The sequence below is a fragment of the Pygocentrus nattereri genome, chromosome 15, assembly GCF_015220715.1.
Source record: "Pygocentrus nattereri isolate fPygNat1 chromosome 15, fPygNat1.pri, whole genome shotgun sequence".
Classification (NCBI taxonomy): Eukaryota; Metazoa; Chordata; class Actinopteri; order Characiformes; family Serrasalmidae; genus Pygocentrus; species Pygocentrus nattereri.
This window is the reverse complement of record NC_051225.1, coordinates 33,376,556-33,396,723: the sequence shown is the minus strand read 5'-3', so window position 1 is coordinate 33,396,723 and position 20,168 is coordinate 33,376,556. Positions and strand designations below refer to the sequence as shown.

At 37.9% G+C, this 20,168-nt stretch overlaps 1 protein-coding gene across 2 annotated transcripts in view; it reads left to right on the top strand.

Annotated features, from left to right (window-relative positions):
* The window catches only part of LOC108430149 (nidogen-1), a 58,124-nt gene that overhangs the window by 32,821 nt on the left and 5,135 nt on the right, over positions 1 to 20,168 (top strand). For both annotated transcript variants that reach the window (XM_017702445.2, XM_017702444.2), the window contains exons 13-19: positions 6,399 to 6,632; positions 8,462 to 8,634; positions 11,205 to 11,331; positions 13,242 to 13,413; positions 15,595 to 15,752; positions 17,792 to 17,915; positions 18,689 to 18,801. In XM_017702445.2, coding sequence (XP_017557934.2) covers positions 6,399 to 6,632; positions 8,462 to 8,634; positions 11,205 to 11,331; positions 13,242 to 13,413; positions 15,595 to 15,752; positions 17,792 to 17,915; positions 18,689 to 18,801 — 1,101 coding nt within the window. The remainder of the gene's footprint in view (positions 1 to 6,398; positions 6,633 to 8,461; positions 8,635 to 11,204; positions 11,332 to 13,241; positions 13,414 to 15,594; positions 15,753 to 17,791; positions 17,916 to 18,688; positions 18,802 to 20,168) is intronic.

Sequence of the window (20,168 nt, the reverse complement as noted above, 5' to 3'; positions counted from 1 at the left end):
GGGGTAAAGAGTGAAAGAGAGAGACAGGAGCACTGACAGCAGGAAGAAGTGTGTGAAAATTGTTACTTGTTTACAGTGAGGTTGTTGTCTTCATCTGTGCTACTCAGAGAGAGACGGATTTCTCATACAGACTCAGCGAAGATGCTGGAGTGGAGTTGAATCACTGCAGTTACAGTTCTACACACATCATAAACAGATGTAACAGGACGTGTAAACAGTGCCGATTGTGTAAAGCAGCTGTGAATCAGTGTACACACACAGAGAACCCCGCTCGGCTCGCACTGTGTGTGTGTGTGTGTGTGTGTGTGTGTGTCTGTGCGCGTGTGTGTAGGATGTAGAGGAACACACTGGGTTCCTGTGTCTGAGATATGAGTATGAGACTAGAGGAAAGACAGACAGGCTTCTTTTCTGTTTCTAATTTGCGGACAGTATGTGTCTCTGTGATTCACTGTTCATGAATGGGAGCGTTTTTGGGTCCACGTTTTGCATTTGTGTGCATGTGCACACATCCGCCCCTCCTCCTCCTCCTCCTCCTCCTCCTCTTCCTCCCCGTAGAAGTCTCGTATAATGACAAAGCTGTAAATCTCTCATCTTGCAATGACTCGATTATGATTCCTCAGATCATTTATTTATCATCAAATTCGTTAAATCTCAAAGTGCACTGCAAATTGATGTAAATACGTTATTTTTGTACAAATCAGAACTATTTAATATGTAAAAACCACAGAATAAACAAATGTGATTGGAGAAACAATTGATACAGTGGTAGAATATACAGTCGTATAAAAAGGGACACATTTTATGTTTTATATTTTTTTCTCCACTATGTTAAAATGGGCAAATAAGCAATAATTGTATATTAAAATGTGCAGAAATGTGTCTCTCCAGAGCAGGGGGTGTCACACTAAACCACTAAAATGGCCATATTAAAAAATCTCCTCAAATGCATGGGCCGGCTTTGCTTTTATTTCATTTTAATAAACATTTTGGTATGACCTGAACTGGCTGTTGTTTATTCAACATATGCCAAAACTACAACAGCAAAATGTAAGCACGTATAACTAGGGGTGGGAATCTCTAGGCACTTCAGACTACTCGGGAGGATTCAGAGGAATGTGATGCAATTATAAAACATCTTGATGCATCTTTTTTTCTACACAGGATTTCTTTTTTCTCTTTGTGTGAGGACTTGGAACTTGGAAAGCAAAGTATTTGTAATGATCTATAATGAATTTACTTCCAAGATCTTTTATTAATAAAACAAAGGGAAGTGATGTGGCAAGTGAGCTGGAAATGTCTCATTCACTGCTCTTGTTTGGAGCACACGAGACACTGGCTGCCACTCATCAGCGATAAATGCACAGTTACGGTGAAACAAGATCCTGTGGTAGTGGATTTCTCCATAACACAAATTACAGGTGTCCTACTTCAAGATGGGACACTGTATCTCACCTCCAAATTGTGCAAAATAGCACAAATCCTTGGCAATAAAAAGTTGCAATCAAATTTGTAATTCGCTTGCTAGTTGGGTGGAACCTGGTGGAAACATGTAATATGGTTTCTCAGGTTTGTCATTTTCAGAATAGTTTAGCTTAGTGTGTCACAACTTGAATATAGTATGGCTCTAATTCAGGTCCTTTTCCCTTCAACTTCATAGAAGCCAAAGTGCTTCCATTCACTAGCTCAGAGGTCGGCAACCTGCGGCTCTTTTACTGTTCTGATAAAGATAAAATCCTCATTTGCAGCAAAATAAAACTGCTGATCATTCCTACACTATTGTAGCGTATTTAAACGCTGCTAATTCACCACCCTATAACCCTGAAGACTGGCGAGCATCCTGCAGGTCACATAGCAACGCAGTGTTGCACCTAGCTAGTAGCTTACGAAAAGGCAAAGAGAGAGATTTAGGATGAACATTTGGAGATGAATGGACTTATTCGCATTATAAGCACCGCAGTTGGTTATTGGTACATTAAATCTGCAACAAGAGACTGTCAAACACTAAAAAGCTACGAAGATGATGTCAGCTTCTTGTTCGAATTCTCCAGTTCCACCTAGTGCCACATTTACATTCTGGCACCTCCGACAGATTTTAAGTTGGAACAGGTAAATTCGAACCAGAAGCTGGTGAATGAGACGCTTACTTCAGCCTCGTAAATCAGTCAAATGCTGAGAATGTTTTACAAGAAACTGATCTACTTTTGAAGAAAAGTTTCCTGTTGGAGATGATTTCCATTTGTGAATGGATTCAGAATCGTCCACATCTGCACCGCGATGCATCTAAGGATTTTTTTCTCCACCCCTTATAATAGTGTACTAGAACTACATACCTGGCATCCTTTGTTTCTGAGGTGCTGTCTCAGACTATTATTGGGGGAAGGGGGTGGGAGTTCACATTACGTTGCAGTGCATGCTGGGGATTGTAGTGCAGCTCATATTGAAATAGGCTAATATTATTATATATTATTATTTGAAAATTCAAATTTAAATAATTTCACAGGCCTTGTGTTTGACACAGAGGCTCTTGAGAGTATGTTAACTTATTTCCCCTTACATAATTTAATAAAAAATTATTTGGTTTTAATTGCATCTGTAAATATTTGTTAAATTTTTATTATAAGGGTGTCTGCAGATGTCTGAAAGTTCAAGTTTTTAAGTTAAAGCCAATTTAAGAATTCTTTAGCACTGTGTTGAGTTAGCCATAGAACTTGGCACATCACATAGATCATTATGTAACAGTGTTTAATTGTGAAATCTTTACTTTATAAGTAGCCTGAGGATCACCGCTAGGATAATGCTACAACAGGAATTTTATTATTATATGCATTTGTCAGATCCTGCTGGTGTGGATTTCTTCTATACCCTGATAACCCCGATAACCATCACTCCTCAAATGATCACCAGGCCGATTCATTGAAAACATACATTTATTTACAGCATACATTTTTTTCATGTATATATTTTTTAGAATCATAATAAAATTGTGACAGTAATGGTGAGACAATACCACCAGCCTTACACTCTCAGCACATTTAGTTTCAATAAAACCAAACTAGTATTTCTTTTTTTGAGATTTCTAAAAAGGTTTGCATACCTTAACATAATCAATATTCTGATTGATTCTAATGATCTTTTGATCGTTGCTGTCCATTTTAATAAGTAAATTTTTTTCTACACTGTTTTAAAACACCAGCTGTCCTTTACATTGTACGAACATTTCATGAAAGAAATGCAGGGATCCAGAAAGAGTGGAATAGTATCTGATTTCATGGTTAGTCATTAAAGTTAAGAAGGTTTTTTCTTTCTCCTACAGTCACATTTTTTGTTCTCTTATAAAAAATGGGTTTCAGAGATTTTATGATGGTGATGATTTGTAGTGGTTTGGCTGAGATGTTTTTAGCTCCTCTGTGACTTTCCTGCAAGTGTCACAGTGGAACTGGGCGAAAGGGTGGAGAAGGGTCACATGGGTTAAAGAGTTACAGAGTACAGTTAAAAGTTGGCTTTTTGTCAGGAATGACTGGACTGTGCAACTGAGCTTCCTCTCTCCTGGAGGAATATCAATCTTATGTCATTTTGAGTTGTTTGCACACATGATGACCCCTGCTCTACTCCACGCCAGCACTGTTTACTGAGCTAGTTCTTAGAAAAGGTGTCATGATACTAGAATATTGAATAGAATACTGATACCAAGTGTTACCAACACCAAGATAACACTGTGAAAAATATTTGTCATGTTCTGATGATTGGTGTTCATTGTATAGAAAAATATTAAGGCCATTACAGCCTATTTTAAGAGGAATTCCACAGATTTTTCAAAATTCCTGTATAATTCAGAGGTAGGATGTAAACAGTCATTCATAGTGGTTTGGTGTCAAATAGTAGATCACATAGAAACTTAATTACTCTGATGTCTTTACAGTGGTGATGATGGGAACCAGGGGTCCCAGTGTCTATAACACAAATATAGACATTTTATTTACTATCTAAAACCACCAGTGAAGCTACCCAATTGAGTTTTTATATGTAATGTTGATGCTTAAATGCTTAAAAAGTTGAAAATAAAAAAAAATATGTTTTCTTTGGGGACTATTCGGCCTTACAACACCTTCCATGTACCTCTCTGCCATAAATGGACATTTTAAGGCAAAACCTTATTTGAAAACCATCATTAAACAATGTTTTAGACATCAGGCAGTGTATTCATAACCATTTCATGTAATAACTTTCTGTGCTGGAGCTTTTAGAAGCATTAAACTCCTCAGACGTCTGGTTCCTTTCACCACCACTGTGAACAATGACTCTGGAAGTTTCTCTAGAACAGATTATTTCACATCAAACCACTTTGAATAACTTTGTTTGCATCTGAAGTGTTTAAATTATGGAGAGATTTTGAAAAATATGTGGAATTTCTGTTTGACATTTATTTTTTTACCAACACAAATGTAAGTAAATAAATAAAATAAATGTTAGTTATCTAAATAATTGGCATAAGACAAGGTATAAGACAAGGCATCTTTCAAAACAGTAAAGAATGAAACGGGTTACTGTGCTACAGTATTCAAAACATATTGAACTTTCAATACATTATCCTACATTAGGTCGTAGTGTTGACTTAAATCTTCTAGACTAAAAACAAAGATAACCTTCTCAACCAAAAACAGGTTATGGTTATGTCAGCCATCAATCAACATTCCCGCTCAAGACGTAACCGTGAATAACTGCTGCATGTGTTATTAGATTGGTTGCAAATGTAGTCATATATGTTTTGCATTATTACAGTACTTTGGAAAAAAATCAGGACTTGTTTACTTTTGGTAAATAGTCCTGTTGTCCTAATTTCTCCAGACTGACGCCTCGCTAATGATACCTCCCTTCTCCTGAGGTTCTGCTGGTTTATAATGTTTTTTTACAACTCCACATATGTTGTTTACTCTTTTTGTGTTGAGTGCTGCTGTACAGGTACTGCTCTGTATACTTTGTATACTATTTCATTTACAGTAGTCATAATTCATCTGACGAAGCCCCTCAGATGAGTGGTGAAAAGTTTGGCCTCCTTGACGTATGACTATTAGACAGTTTAGATACCTGTATGACTGGCATCCATCACAAAGACTGTACACACTGTATTCAAAAGTTTGGAACCAATGTTTTCAACAGGCTGGATGCAGATACGATAATAATTACTGTAATTATTATAATCACCATTATTAATTTAGCTGTGTTATGAGAATAAGGAAAGATGCTGTACATGATTCCATAATGATTGAGAAAGCTGCATAACACACACCAATTTATAATAAATCAATGTCTAGAGTGAGTCATATTTAAAAGGTTGTGATCAAATTTCAAGACAGACAATCAAAAATAGATAATAAAAAATAATCATCTCATTTCTTATTTAATTATTTCTTCTTTTTCTTAGTAATGCGTGAAATATTGAATAGAATATCTTAGAACTTTGAATTGAATTGAACTTAAAATACCTTTTGGTGTCTAGTTCACAATATTTTACATTTTATTATGTTTATATTTATATTCATGTACATTTTCTAAGATTATTGTATATGAAATAATATAAATGAACGGAATGGTTTGGAAAAAAATGACAGATATGCACAATTTTCCACCTACTCTAGATGAAGTCTATCAGTTAAGACATGTTTTGTGTCCAAATTAGTGCTGAATGCGGCAGTCAGCCATTGTAGACACATATCGTGCTCAAGTCTGAAAAGGGATTTCTGTTTTTTCCACCCATAAACATGCGTTTTCACATCCAGGGCTGTGTGGCATGCATGCACACAAAACCCCTTTTGACTGAAGTGGCTGCCCACAGCCCTCAGCTACACTATGGAGTCATACTATGCAGAGAGGTCTGCACAGTCTTCATGAAAAGTTGGACGAGCAGGTTAAGAGAAGATTTTGTGGATGTTTTTACAGAAAAGATCTGGGTGACTACTGATTTCTACTATTTATTAGCAATGTTACCCTCGTAGCTTCAGTGCTGAACTAACGTGAACCATTCTTTTAATATTATGACAAGCGATTCCAAACTTTTTGTGTATTTACATTTACAATACAATTTTATTAATATTTCAGTTACATTTTTAATGGTCCTCATTTATTTGTGCACTTGTCCTTGATTGAGTAACTCTTCCATAGTTTTAGTTGTGTAACAGTCTGTAGTGCATTGGGTGTGTATGTGTTTTATGACTATGGCTGGACTGTGTAGGGGAGATGACTCCCATGAGGTGACCCACAGAGAGGCTGAGATTCCAGGCCTTTCCCATTAACTATGTGTAGGATGTCCACTTCCCTAAACCTGCTCGGAGTCCGATTCCTTCAGTGTGTGTTTGTGCGTCGTCTCTGGACCTGTTGCTCAGTTGTTTTCCTCGTTTCAGAGCGTGAGAAGACGGCCTGTGAGAAGCACAGAGAGTCCATGCTGGCTACTTCATCAGGGGGATACTTCTTCTTCCGCCCACGCCCTGCAGTCGGCCAATATGTGCCCATCTGTGACAGCTACGGAGAGTATGAGCCCACACAGTGCCACAGCAGCGCTGGTCAGTGCTGGTGTGTTGACCGCAATGGCCAGGAGATACCCGGGACCAGAACTGGACCAGGAAGCAGACCCATGTGTAAGCATAGGAAAATTACATTCACAATAATCTGCACTCTAGAGATCAGATCTAGTTTGGACCTGAGGATTGGCGACTAAAAAAAAAACTATTTTGGGGCAGTTATCAAGTTATTTAACTTGCTAACCATAAACAGTAAAGACAAAAAGTAAACAAAATATTAATTCAAGTACAGTACAATGGGGTGACTTCAGTGCAGAGCTAACACAGCAGTTAGCTAGCTGGCTAACTTGCCTACTGTAAACAGTAAAACTCAGAAGTGAGCATAATTAAATTGGAAGCCATATAGTGCTGCAGACTGATCTGTAGGTAATTGGCGTGTTTGGTGGCAGTAGGGTGACTTTTTTTTTTCTCCCTTTATTTCAAACAATGCCGTCAGGGAAAACAAGTTGAGTTAACATTGCTTGCTAAATGCTTGCTAATCTAGCACTGCACATGGCTGCTCTGTGAACTAGTTTAAAACTGCATTCGATTCAGTTGGGCATAGGACTTAACTCTCTTGAACACCCCCAGCCCACCCATTCTCATCTAACCTCACACTTCCCACGACCCCCACTTTGACTCAAGTGGGGTGACTTGTGTGCAGCCGTGGTTAGCTCACAACATAACATCACAGTTAGCAGGCTGGCTAACTTGTCAACCACAAACCGCAGATAGTAAAATCAGAGAAGTACAGATAATAATACAGTCTTCTGACTGACTGTATCATGCAGCCTGTTTTTCATGTGTTTATTAAGAGCCAGTGGGGATGAAATGTTTAGGTTAAGGTTTGTGCTCAAACACTGATAAAATGAGCATTGTTTGGATGTTTGGTGCTGCTGTATGAAGGGCCACTGCTTCAGAGGTCCACACAGCTTTTGGTAAAAAACGCAAATTCGCTTGTCAGAGTTCACAAAACTTGAAATAGATGTGAAATGTATTAGCTCAATGCAGAAAATTCCATTGAAATTAATTTTGCAGATGAAACGTAGGTACTTGGATCACGATGCTGAATCTACACAAGAGAAAAATAAAGTCTCACACCAAAACAGAGAGTAAGCGACAAAAAATAATCAAAAATGAATGATCCAGATATAGTGCAGCCTGTTTTATTATTTTCCCCAGTTTCAGGGGGAGTGGAGGGGTCATATCCTGCTCAAGAATTATAACTCAGCCATATGTCCCAATTAGCAGATAATAGTTATAATAATTATGGTAATTTCCAAAGGCTGTTTAAAAGCTTTGGTCATTTCTTTCACATGGCTACAAAAAGGCCCGGTTAAAGTTGTCCAAAGTTATAATGTACAGTCCCCCAGATAAATGACCTGTTCTGTGATATTCTAAGTGAAAATAGGTTTATACAGAGAAGAAACTTAAATATGACACATACTGCACAATTTCTAATTATTTATAAATTAAGTTTTTAAGCCATGAAATTTGTCAAAACATTTGACGATTCAGAGCAGTGGTCTGCAAAAACATGTATGTGAAAGTTTGCTGAATTTAATAAACTGGACAAATATGTATGGAGTACTTCAAATAAAAAACAAACTATGGAAGCCAAAACTGAAGACTGTTAGGCTATTACAGACACTGTCAGTGAATGATAATAGGCTCTTAGTGTAAAGATAATGACATTAAGGCCATGTTCTCTGTAAAAATAAAATGCAGACCACTGGTCTAGTGGTTAAATTATTGAAGATAAACCAGGATAGGCCAGTTTACTGCAGGGGTCATTGTAAGAAAGAGATGCATTCGCTTTCAACACTTCAGATGTTCTTAATACTTCACGCTGCTAGTTTTGTGCAACCTTGTGGTCCTACATTCATATTTTTTCTGTCTTCCTCCAGGTTTGGAACATAGTGTATTTCCTACTGTGTTTGGCCCTACCACCAGGCCTGATGCTAATCTAGTTTCTCCAGGAACAAACCTCCTATTTGCCCAGAGCGGCAAAATTGACCACATCCCATTGGATGGCACTAACATGAAGAAAGAAGAGGCCAAGACTGTGATACATGTACCTGTGAGTTAACCACAGTTGTTTGTATTGTCATGTTGAGATGGGCACATTGTGACGCCTACAGCATCACTCTTGGTGAAGTCCAAGGCCTCGAATGCTTTCCAGTAGTCTCAACACGTGCTTCAAAATGTCTAGAGATGGTTAGACCATTGTATTCAACTCTTATCTGTTTCACAATGACTTTTTCAAGGAGTCTTACAGTGGTGTTCTGAAAACAAGAGCAGCAGAAAGACATGCACGAAAAAGGAAAATATTCGTAGGCCTCAAATACAGGAATAATACATTCATGTTAATGCAAAGGCAAATGTAATGAGAGTTTATGATTTTGATTATATAGGATATTTTGAATTGGCTCACAAAAAATTGACTTCAAATGTTCTGAATACTGTCTGCATTTCTTTTACCATTTCACCACTTAAAGGGGAATTCCACCAGCTTTTCTAAATGTCTTCATTTATCCACAGTGATGGTGATAGGAAAGTACACAAGTACTTTCCAACTGTGTACAAAGTACACAAGTCTTCTAAGGTTGTTATACGTAAAGTTGATAATGGTAAAATAGTGATAAATCTGAAAAAAGGGGACTAGTTTGCCTTAGAACACCCTTAATGTATCTTTTAAAATACACTTCAGGCCAAAACCTTATTACAAAACTACTGTAAAACAATGCCTCAGACATCAGGCTGATAACTTTCCCTGTAAGTATACAAACATGAAGATCACTGACCGATTCAGTCGCATTAATCCATACCAACACTAGGAGCTGTCATTGTTGTTTTGCCATACATTTGATTTGGTACATTAAATGTTTAGTTTTTTGTAAATACTTACGGGTAGGCAGTATGACTATAATTAATTGTTTCTGTGATAGTTACACTACAGTATGTTTTTCTGAGCATATTGTGAATATCATTAGTACTGAAGAATAATGATCTACTGCATGTTTCAAGAGAGAGCAATTAGTCTTGTTGAATAAAAATTGTACTTATTGTATTCATAGTCTTTTTTCAGATGTACCACTACTGGTGCTTTTTTCCATCTGGTCTTCCAACTTATCAAAGTAAATATTGTGATACATATCATGACGTTTTTGCCGTATCGCCCACCCTATAAATGATTATTTGATTGCATTAGATTTCTGTTCTGTATCGACATATTTGAGTTTGCACTAACAACTTTGTGTTTGTTTCAATGTCAAACTTTTTCTAGAGTCATATAGACACACATATTTATCAAATTTAAATCATAACAAAACATCTTTAACTTAGAAACACAAAAAGACCTCTGAAATTGTGTTGTCATTCTGTAGTTGGCATCATGCCTATATTAGGAACCCTGGGTCTAAGCTGGTTTTCTCTATGACAAAAATGGATGCCGTGTTCCTAAAATAGCCCGGATCCTGTGGTGAACAAACTATTCTTCGTTCTGGCATATGGACATTTTTCTCGAAATATGACCATTACTGTGATCAAGCTTATAAATCTACGTATTCAATTTACATCACCAAAATAACCATCACAAACAAATCAACTTTGTCAAATGTGGTAGTTAAGTTGCTTTGGCAATTGAGGCAGCAGTTTGAGCTGCTGGTGTTGTTATATAGTCAGGCTGAAGTGTAATAGTAGACCTACATTTGTGCAGTGTCATTACAGTGGATATGAGTGTTATCTTGCTAATAACACATACAGTGGCAGCACAAAAGCATACAATAGAAGTGGGCCAAGTATAGAGCCTTGTGGTATGCCACAGAGAATTTCTTGTTTATCTGAGACATGTTCACCTATAAATATCACTTGTTATTCACATTTTGACTACTAGACCCTGTAATTCAAAGGATCTAGCGACACTTATGGTGGGGGGATGTATGCAGGACAGAGCATATCAGGCTTGAAACATGTTTGTTTTTCATGGAGCTCATTACCAGTATTTAAAAAAAAAAAAACGGCATTCATTTTTGTCATAGAGAAATTCAGCTTAGAGCCAGAGTTTCTGATATGGGCATGACACTGACTACACAATGACACATGACTTAAGAGTGTGATGGAAAGTTTGGAATCTGCATTTTCCACAGAATTTCTCCACTTGTTTCAATGAGGTGTGAGCGAGAAAGAGAAACAGTAACAAATGGAAATCCATGGTCCATCTTCAGCATCTTAAATTATGACATTATAGTATTTCTGACCAACAGACAAAGCATTTCCTTTTTGCGGATCTTGTTTTTTGTAGTTTGACTAAAATGCTTTTGATTTTGAAACACCCACTGTGGTGGATGCCTTGGCAGTCACACGATTCTTCAGCCAAACTTCCCAGGCTTTACTGTGGTCACTTCACAACTGCACATTATGCCTATTCAAACAGTTCTTTCTGACTTTTAAACATGTGTGGGGTTAATTAAGGTACGAAAGGCATCTTGAAGGAGTCTAGACAGTCTAGACAGTTGTTGTTTTCTTGGTGAAGCAGCGAATTGTCATCTTGTCATTTGAGTAAACATGACTAAATAGTGTTTACAGACTGAAATAAAGTTTGTAGTAGTTTCTGTAAATGGGTCTGATGTAGTTAAATCTGTTCTTCAGGATCAGGTGGTGATTGCTGTTGCCTACGACTGTGTGGACAAGATGGTATATTGGTCTGACATCACCCAGCCTTCCATCAGCAGGGCCAGCATGCAGGGAGGTCAGCCTGCAGCCATCATCATAAAAGGTGACTGCTCAGATCACATCAGCTCATCAAACTCTGCTCAAGCTCTTAAGGGATGGCTTAAAGAAACCTTAAATTAAAGCAATATCCATGAACAGTTCTGGTCTGCTATCAGATCTAACCATAGCACTGAAACAGCATAAGTGAAAATGGTAATTTAATAATGATCTTAAGTAATGATTTGAGAAATGCTGAAGCAGACAGTGTTTCACTGAAGATCACAGAATGCTTTTTAAACAGCTTGAAACATTTGTTTCTTCTTTGTGTAGCTGTGTTAAATTTAGTTTAGTTTATTTTAGTTAGTTTGATTTAGGTTTATAGGGACAATGCACATTAATAAACCTTTCTGTAAAGGTGCCAGTTAAGCCAATTTAGCCATAAAAGATTTTTTATGTAACTGGTAGGAAGTGTTTTGTTAGTATAGGTGCACATATTTCAGATAAGCATGAAATTCTCTGTGGTGTAGCACAAGGCTCTGTTCTTGGCTCACTTTTGTTTTCATTGTGTATGTTGCCACTGGGAAACAATATTAACATGTCAGTTTTCATATTTATGCAGGTAATGTGTTAAACATACTATAGCTGTAACACCACATAATGTCATTAAAGTTGGTTGGTGTCCACCATTCTTTAAAACAATGACTATAGGATAGAAATATTTGGGTAGTGAAGCAAAAGACAAACATCACGTGTAGCAGACTTGGAAATCTGTCTTTACTGACAACAGCAAAAGTTAGAAATCTGTGCAGTTCTGAACTCTGATTTAAACCACATCAGTAATATTACTAAAACTGCATTCTATCATCTAAGGAATACAGCACAAGTGAGACCCCTAAATTTGAATTGAATTTAATGTTTGTTGAAATCACTATTACCAATAGAAACAGTTTGATCATGTTTCAGATCAAACCAAATGCAAATGTTTACCAAAAACATGCAAAAGCACTGTTACTATGTATGCTGGGATTTGGGAGGGAACTTCAGTCACCCTTGTGCAAAGCCATGGCATTAGTGACCATACTATTTAGTAACTCTGAAAACACTGGTCATAAATCTGTTTAAGAGCTCCACAGAGTCTCATATCAACCCCTAATTTTACAGTAAAAAACTTGTCAACACCCCTTAATGCCATCATTATGTGGATAATCAGCATTTTATTGGTGAGATTCCCAGCACTGTAGTGATGCAAGACAGGTTGGGGTTTCTTAGGAGAGCCACAGGTTGTGCAAGAGCAGTGAACCAAAACTGAACCACAAGCTCTGTTTCAGGGCCGAGGCTGAACCTAATCTCACTGAAAATGACCTTAAAGAACAGTAGATGCAATATGAAATACAGTTGCTAGACACCCCAACAAGCATTTGTATAATCTGAGACCAGGGGCTGTGGTTTCCCTGGGGTCAATCTGTGCACGTGCCTGTTAGTCAGGATTCTGGTGCATGAATACCTTGAAGTGTGTGGTGTTTTGTTCTGGAAAATTTCATGAAATGTGCCATTGTGTGTGAGGTCTCTCTCACATTTTCAGCATCGGCTAGGCATTTTGAAGTCCTCTGGTGTGGGCAAAGCATAAGAGGGTTGTGTCCCATCACCAAGGCCACCCTTGGCCGGCACTCGAGGCAGCACAGTTGGCCCTGCTGCTTTCTGGGAGGGAAGACAGCTTAGTTTCTTTTTTTCCTGTTTGGTCTGCATTACTGGTAGCCTACTTATGGAAATCTGCCAGCTCAGGTGTACAGATTTGGGCAACAAGCACTTTTCCAAGCACATTCAAATTCAGTAGTATAAAATATGCACTAAAAGACCATCATAACTTTAGATTAATGAGGAACACTGTTGTCGAGATTCAGAAAAATGAACAAAATGTATTTCTGCTATTGAGAGTTGAATATTTGTTTTTCTTCTGCTTTTTCATACCGACAGATTTGGGAAGTCCTGAAGGAATTGCAATTGACAGCCTGTCACGAAACTTGTACTGGACAGATTCCATTTTGGACCGCATCGAGGTTTCCAGATTAGACGGGCGCCACCGCCGCGTGCTCTTTGACAACGACCTCATAAATCCACGAGCCATCGTTGCTGACCCTGCCAATGGGTGGGTTATCCTCATTATATGAAAAATACTAGAACCCAACTAGAAAAAATAAAACAACCAATACTTTATTTTTTCTGTTTTTTTAGATATAGAAACAGTAATGGCTGATTGAGTAATTAAAAATAAACATGAATTATTTAATTGTTTTTAAATTGATATTTAATAATGTTTTCCATTTGAAGTGACCATTTGAAGTATTTCAAAAACAAATTATTAAAGTGGACAGTTGTATGTGAAGTTTGAACACCCCTCGGTCAAATGAAAATATTGCGTTGATTTTCTAAGTGAAAATGTTCTAATATCTAATTTTGAGCTTTTGCTGAATATGAAAGATAATGGATTGTTCAATATGTAATCAGGATCAGGAAATTTAGCAAATGAACTGAAAATTTGCAGAGTAATGTGCAGAAATGTGTCCTCTGTACAGGATGTGTTAATTTATTTCACAAGCTTTTGTATATGACTAACACTACATTGGAGCTTTTTTTTACTTGTGCCACATAACATTATATTGTTTTGGTTCACATCCTCACAAATTAGAAGGGAAAAATTGAAGCTTCAAGATTCAATAGTTAAAAGTAATACAAATGATGTTCTTAGAATGAAAAAAACTAAAAAAGATGAACATCATTAATGAACAACTCATACACTGTATTTCCAAAAGTATTCGCTCATCTACCTTTACATGCATATGAACTCGAGTGGCACCCCATTCTTAATCCATAGGGTTTAATATGATGTCAGCCCACCTTTTGGAGCTATAACAGCTTCAACTCTTCTGGGAAGGCTTTCAACAAGGTTTAGGAGTGTGTTTATGGGAATTTTTGGCCATTCTACCAGAAGCGCCTTTGTGAGGTAAGACACTAAGAAGTCCTGATTCGCAGTCTCCACTCTAATTCATCCCAAAGGTGTCCTATTGGGTTGAGGTCAGGACTCTGTGCAGGACAGTCAAGTTCCTCCACACCAAACACACTCATCCATGTCTTTATGGACCTTGCTTTGTGCACTGGTGCACAATCATGTTGGAACAGAAAGGGGCCATCCCCAAACTGTTCCCACAAATTTGGGAGCATGAAATTTTCCAAAATCTCTTGCTGTTCTTAAGCATTAGTTCTTTTAACTGGAACTAAGGGGCTGAGCCCATCTCCTGAAAAACAACCCCACACCATAATCCCTCCTACACCAAATTTTACACTTGGCACAATGCAGTCAGACAAGTACTGTTCTCCTGGCAACCGCCAAACCCAGATTCATCCATCGGATTGCCAGATGGAGAAGCATGATTCATCACTCCAGAGAACACGTCTCCACTGCTCTAGAGTCCAGTGGCGGTGCTTTACACCACTGCATTTGATGCTTTGCATTGCGCTTGGTGATATAAGGCGTGGATGCAGCTGCTCGACCATGGAATCCCATTCCATAAAGTTCTCTACGCTGTTCTTGAGCTAATCTGAAGGCCACATGAAGTTTGGAGGTCTGTAGTGATTGACTCTGCAGAAAGATGGCAACCTCTGCGCACTATGCCCCTCAGCATCTGCTGACCCCGCTCTGTCATTTTACATGGCCGACCACTTCGTGGCTGAGTTGCTCTCATTCCCAATCATCTCCACTTTGTTATAATACCACTGACAGCTGACTGTGGAATATTTAGTAGCGTGGAAATTTCACAACTGGTCTTGTTGCATCGGTGGCATCCAATCACGGTACCACGCTGGAATTCACTGAGCTCCTGAGAGCGACCCATTCTTTCACTAATGTCTGTAGAAGCAGTCTGCAGCCTAGGTGCTTGGTTTTATACACCTGTGGCCATGGAAATGATTGGAACACCATTCAATGATTTGGATGAGGGAATGAATACTTTTGCCAATATAATCTGTGTGAACACATTGCAGTCATGAGAATTGGGGTCTAAAATGGCAAAAAAAAAACTTTTAAAATAGAAAAATCAACTCCACAACCCTTTAGCTGTACCATATAAAGCTTCAACTAACTAAACTTGTATTGTCTCACTGGAAATTTTATTTTCAGCTGCATATTTAAAGGAATGTAGTAAGACTTTTATAATCCTTGATTAATTTATGTCATTACAGATATTACAGATAATTTTGTAATTCTTAACTAGTGAGCAAAGCAGACTTCAGTTGTCTTCATTTGTAAATGTCTTCTTTTCCTGTGGAACAGACGTCTGTACTGGGCAGACTGGAACAGAGATGGCCCCAAGATTGAGACATCCAACATGGACGGCACAGACAGAATCGTGCTTGTGAAAGGTGACCTGGAGCTGCCCAATGGATTGACCTTTGACCATCACTCCAGGCAGCTGTGCTGGGCAGATGCAGGTCAGGAATCCTGTTAAATCACTCTAAGAGCAGTATTAGCATTCGTTTTTTTGTTTCAGTTTTGGGAGGCCTACATTTACTAAGAGTATATCATGTACTGTGTTACATTCTTCTTGCTTGTTATTTCTTCTTTTGAGGGCTGCTTAAAACATTTGTGTCAGGGGGGCAACCGTCTTAAGTGTTGGCCCCATCATCAGGAGATCGCAAGTTCGATCCCTGGTGATGCTACAGCCATCCATAGCTGGGAGTCCAAGAGAGCACAATTGGCCTCGCTCTCTCTGGGTGAGTGGGATGGCCCCCCCCTCTCCCCCATCATTCAGCGAGATGTTAGTCGGCGCAGATGTCTGTTAGCTGACGTAACAGATCTGGCGTTTGGCGCTTTCCTCCAAGCGCGTTCAGCTGTCCAATTATGTTGCGTAAGCGGCAGTTCGAAAAGTGTAGCAGAAAAGGTGCAGTGGCTGGTTTCACAGGTCTCGAAGGAAGCCTGTTTTATCCTTCACCCTCCTAGCGCTGGTAATATTGTGTGATTGGGGGAGTCCTAACTAGTTGGTGGACTTGGAGACAACTAAATTTTAAAAAATTGTGTTGTTTTATGTACCAAACCATTCATTTGTACGAAAGACCATTTTGCAACCTCTCTTTATGTTTTAGAATTAAAAGGCTGCTTTTTGTTGTGCCTTTAAGACTAATGTAAATGAGCTGTGATCTGATTTTCTGCCCTGTACTGTGCCTCATTCAAAAAGCAGTCTGGGCTGAAACATATTTGTATGTTATTTGACATAAACAGAGCTCAGTTTGATAAAGTAGACTTACAGATTTTAATTCCACAGATTTTGTCAAAATTTCTGCATAGTTCAATGAGTGATATGATTTGACATAGAATGGTGCACTGCAGTGAAATATACAGACTTGGATTTCTACACAGTGGTGGTGATAAAGACCAGACGTCACAATATCTATGACACAAATACAGCCATTTAATTTAGCATTCAAAATGACCAGTGGACCTACATGTGTCTTCTGAGTATTTATCTGTAATGTTAATGATGGTAAAATAGTGGTAAATCTAAAAAATATGTTTTTTGTGGGACTATTTTGCCTCACAACATCCTGTATGTACGTACTTCTCCACCATGAGTGTGTAATAGCTTTCTATGAGGGAGCTTTTCGAGGCATTAAACTCTTCAAATGTCTGGTTCTTATCACAATTCTGACTTTGTAAATGTAAAGTAAATTCCCAAAAAGTTGTGAAAAAAGAAAATGCCAATTAATCAGTGTTTCCATTGACTACTCTTATTTTGCAAATTCTCAAAGATAATGTGACACACTTGGGCTGTGCAGCATTAGACACATGAGAAGGGATTTGAATGTTTATTAGCTCTCAGTAGAGCAGAAAATGACCAGTTTTGCCCTCAGTCTTCTGTAAGACAGCAGTAACAGTTTAGGCACACTGAGCGCAGCATCAGTGGCCCATTTACAGAGGCCTGAAATCCCTGTCCAACGTTAATATTGCTCACCAAACATGCAAACATCGGACCAAAGTTAGTGTTGATGGCTGTGTCTCAATTCGCATACTACTGTACCAAATAGTATGTTTCAAATAGTAATGACACCATTGGTTGTGTACCAATTTAATGTACTGTATTCAACACAGTATATGTGGTATAAGAAGAAGCCAGTGAATTTCATCTGCTGTTAAATGGCATCCCGCTACATTATCACTTATTTCAGAAATCTGTTTCCGTCACTGTTTTTCACGAATCTCCTTTATCTGTAAACCAACTTTGCCACCTCATCCGAGTGCATTTTTTTCCAAATGTCTGGCTTTTGCAGGTTTTTATGCCCAGTTTAAAAATGTGCACAAAAGAGGTGAACGGTAAAACCCTCTCATTGCATCAGCATGTCAGTTACCTGCCACTGATTACAAGATCCATGACTGTAAAGTGGATTCAGAATTTGGATTTTAAGATCTCCGCGTTAGAATGTGTCATATTAATCTTGCATTGTCTTATTTATTTGCATTTGAACGGTTATTGCAGGTACTCGCAAGGTGGAGTGTATTGACCCGTACACTCGTCTGAGGAGAAAGATCGTGGATGGAGTGCAATATCCATTCGCCATCGTCTCCTATGGAAGAAACCTGTACTACACCGACTGGAGAAGGTATAGTGGAGACCTCATAACGTTACAGTTAATGCGCAGTAACGTTATATACTGCGCATTAAGTAACTTCACTACATCAGATGATTCCACTTTAAGCAGCTGTTTCTGCCCTTTAGTCCACTCTTATTTTTAAATATGCTAATTTATCGATGTTTTTGCATTTATGTTGATATGTAAGGAATGATTTAACAAATCTGATCATTCATAGACTATTTTGTTTACCTTCAGTGGCCTTTTATCGTTACTCTAATTAAACAAATCAATAATAATCATTCTGAATAAACGCACTCAGAATCTATTCAACAATAAAAGCAGCATGGAGCTTCTTTTAAATATAGAATATGAAAAGAAAACATCAGAGAATCACAGAAAGCTTCAATTCCACACACTGATCCATTTTGATATGACAAACTGTATTTCAGTGTTACAGTATTGTACAACGTTGTACAGCATAATGATGAACATTGAGGTGCAAATGAAAGCCATTCTCTCTGGCCACTACTGACCTCTGGGGAATTCTGCTTGACCACAGTGGAATGTGCTGCATGGCTTGGCCTTTAACCCAAAGCCTTACTCAAGTGTTTATTCATTTTATAATTTGTTTAGGCGGACAGTTGGGAGTTTCATAAGAGTGCGGATGTAAAAGATGGTAAAGGGTGGTCTCTAGTCTGAATGTTTACATTACACTGACAGAGTTGGAAAGTTGCTTTATATGGTCATAGCTCTGGAGGGGCTGTCACTTGACCGTGTATGTTTATGGTGTCCTTTGCTAGGGAATCTGTGGTTGCTGTGGACCGGGTGGCAGAAAGAGAGGTGGACCAGTTCCTGCCTCAGAAGAGATCACGCACCTACGGCATCACCACGTCCTTCCCACAATGCCGTGAAGGTTTGCTTTTCCACTTTCTGTGAATGGAATTCTTTGTCATATTCTGGTTTTAAAATAGTAATACAGTTAATAATAAATAAAACTTGTCTTAGGTGTGATAAAAGGCCTTTTATTGCTCAAATTTTATAAAACACTCCAATTTAACCATTTCTACCACTTCTAGTATTAATAGTAATTTTTTTCTGTAATAATTTGTACAGTTTAGGCAGAAATATAAACTGAACAGCACAAAGTTGGTGAAGGCAGCAATAAACCCAGTAGATGTTTTATTAAATGTTCAACAAATTTTTCCATTTTTTGGGAACAATGAGAAACTCAAATAGCAGATAATATGCACAAACACACAAAGTAATATGCAAAAGTCCCCGGTAATCCCTGGTAAAATGACATTTTGTTGATTTTCTAAAGGAAATAATGTAACACCTCATCAACAGAGAAAAGACTTGAATATGCAATTGCTCTGCAAATTTTAGTGCACAATTTCAGTTTATTTGTTGAGTTTAACACGGAAAAAATAAAACCTACAATATAAAATGTGCCATAACTTTTGCACAGACCACAATGTGCTTTTTTCCCCCAATACATTAAATTCAGCAAATGAAAGTAATTGTGCATTAAAATGTGCAGAAGAGTGCTCTTTGTAGAGGATGTGTTCACTTATTTTCAACAAAACCACAAAAATGCAAAAAATTATTATAGTGAGTCATTTTGGAACATTTCTATTGGTCCATTTGTCATGCAGTTATGAAACTGTGTAAATAGGCAAGATGAATGTGAATGAAGATACAAGGTTGTGCTCTGACAGCGACTATGTACATGGTCATTTTTATCAAATGATCTGAGATTTGATCACATTCAGTGGGTCCCAGTGTTTTACAAGCCCTGACAACATACACAATATGTTCAGAAAAGCACAGTGTTGCTTTGTGACATAGTTCTATATAGAACAATGAACTTTTAAAGAACCCCTTGCATGATGAAAAGGTTCTTAGGATTGAATGAAAATGTGCATTAATGTGCTGTAGATGATTCTATATAGAACCTTAATGAAAAGGGTTCTACGTAGCACCCAAAGGGGTTCTTCTATTGTTTCAAGCTTGACACTGTAACAATAAAAGAACTCTTTTGGGTGCTATGTGGGAACCATTTTCAAAAAGGTTCTATATAGAACCATCTACAGCACATTCTCCATCAATCTAAAGAACACTTTAATGATGCAGGTTCTTTAAGTGTTTATGGATGTACAACCCCAGTTCCAGTGAAGTTGGGACGTTGTGTAAAACATAAATAAAAACAGAATACGATGATTTGCAAATCCTTTTCAACCTCTATTCAACTGAATACACTACAAAGACAAGTTATTTAAT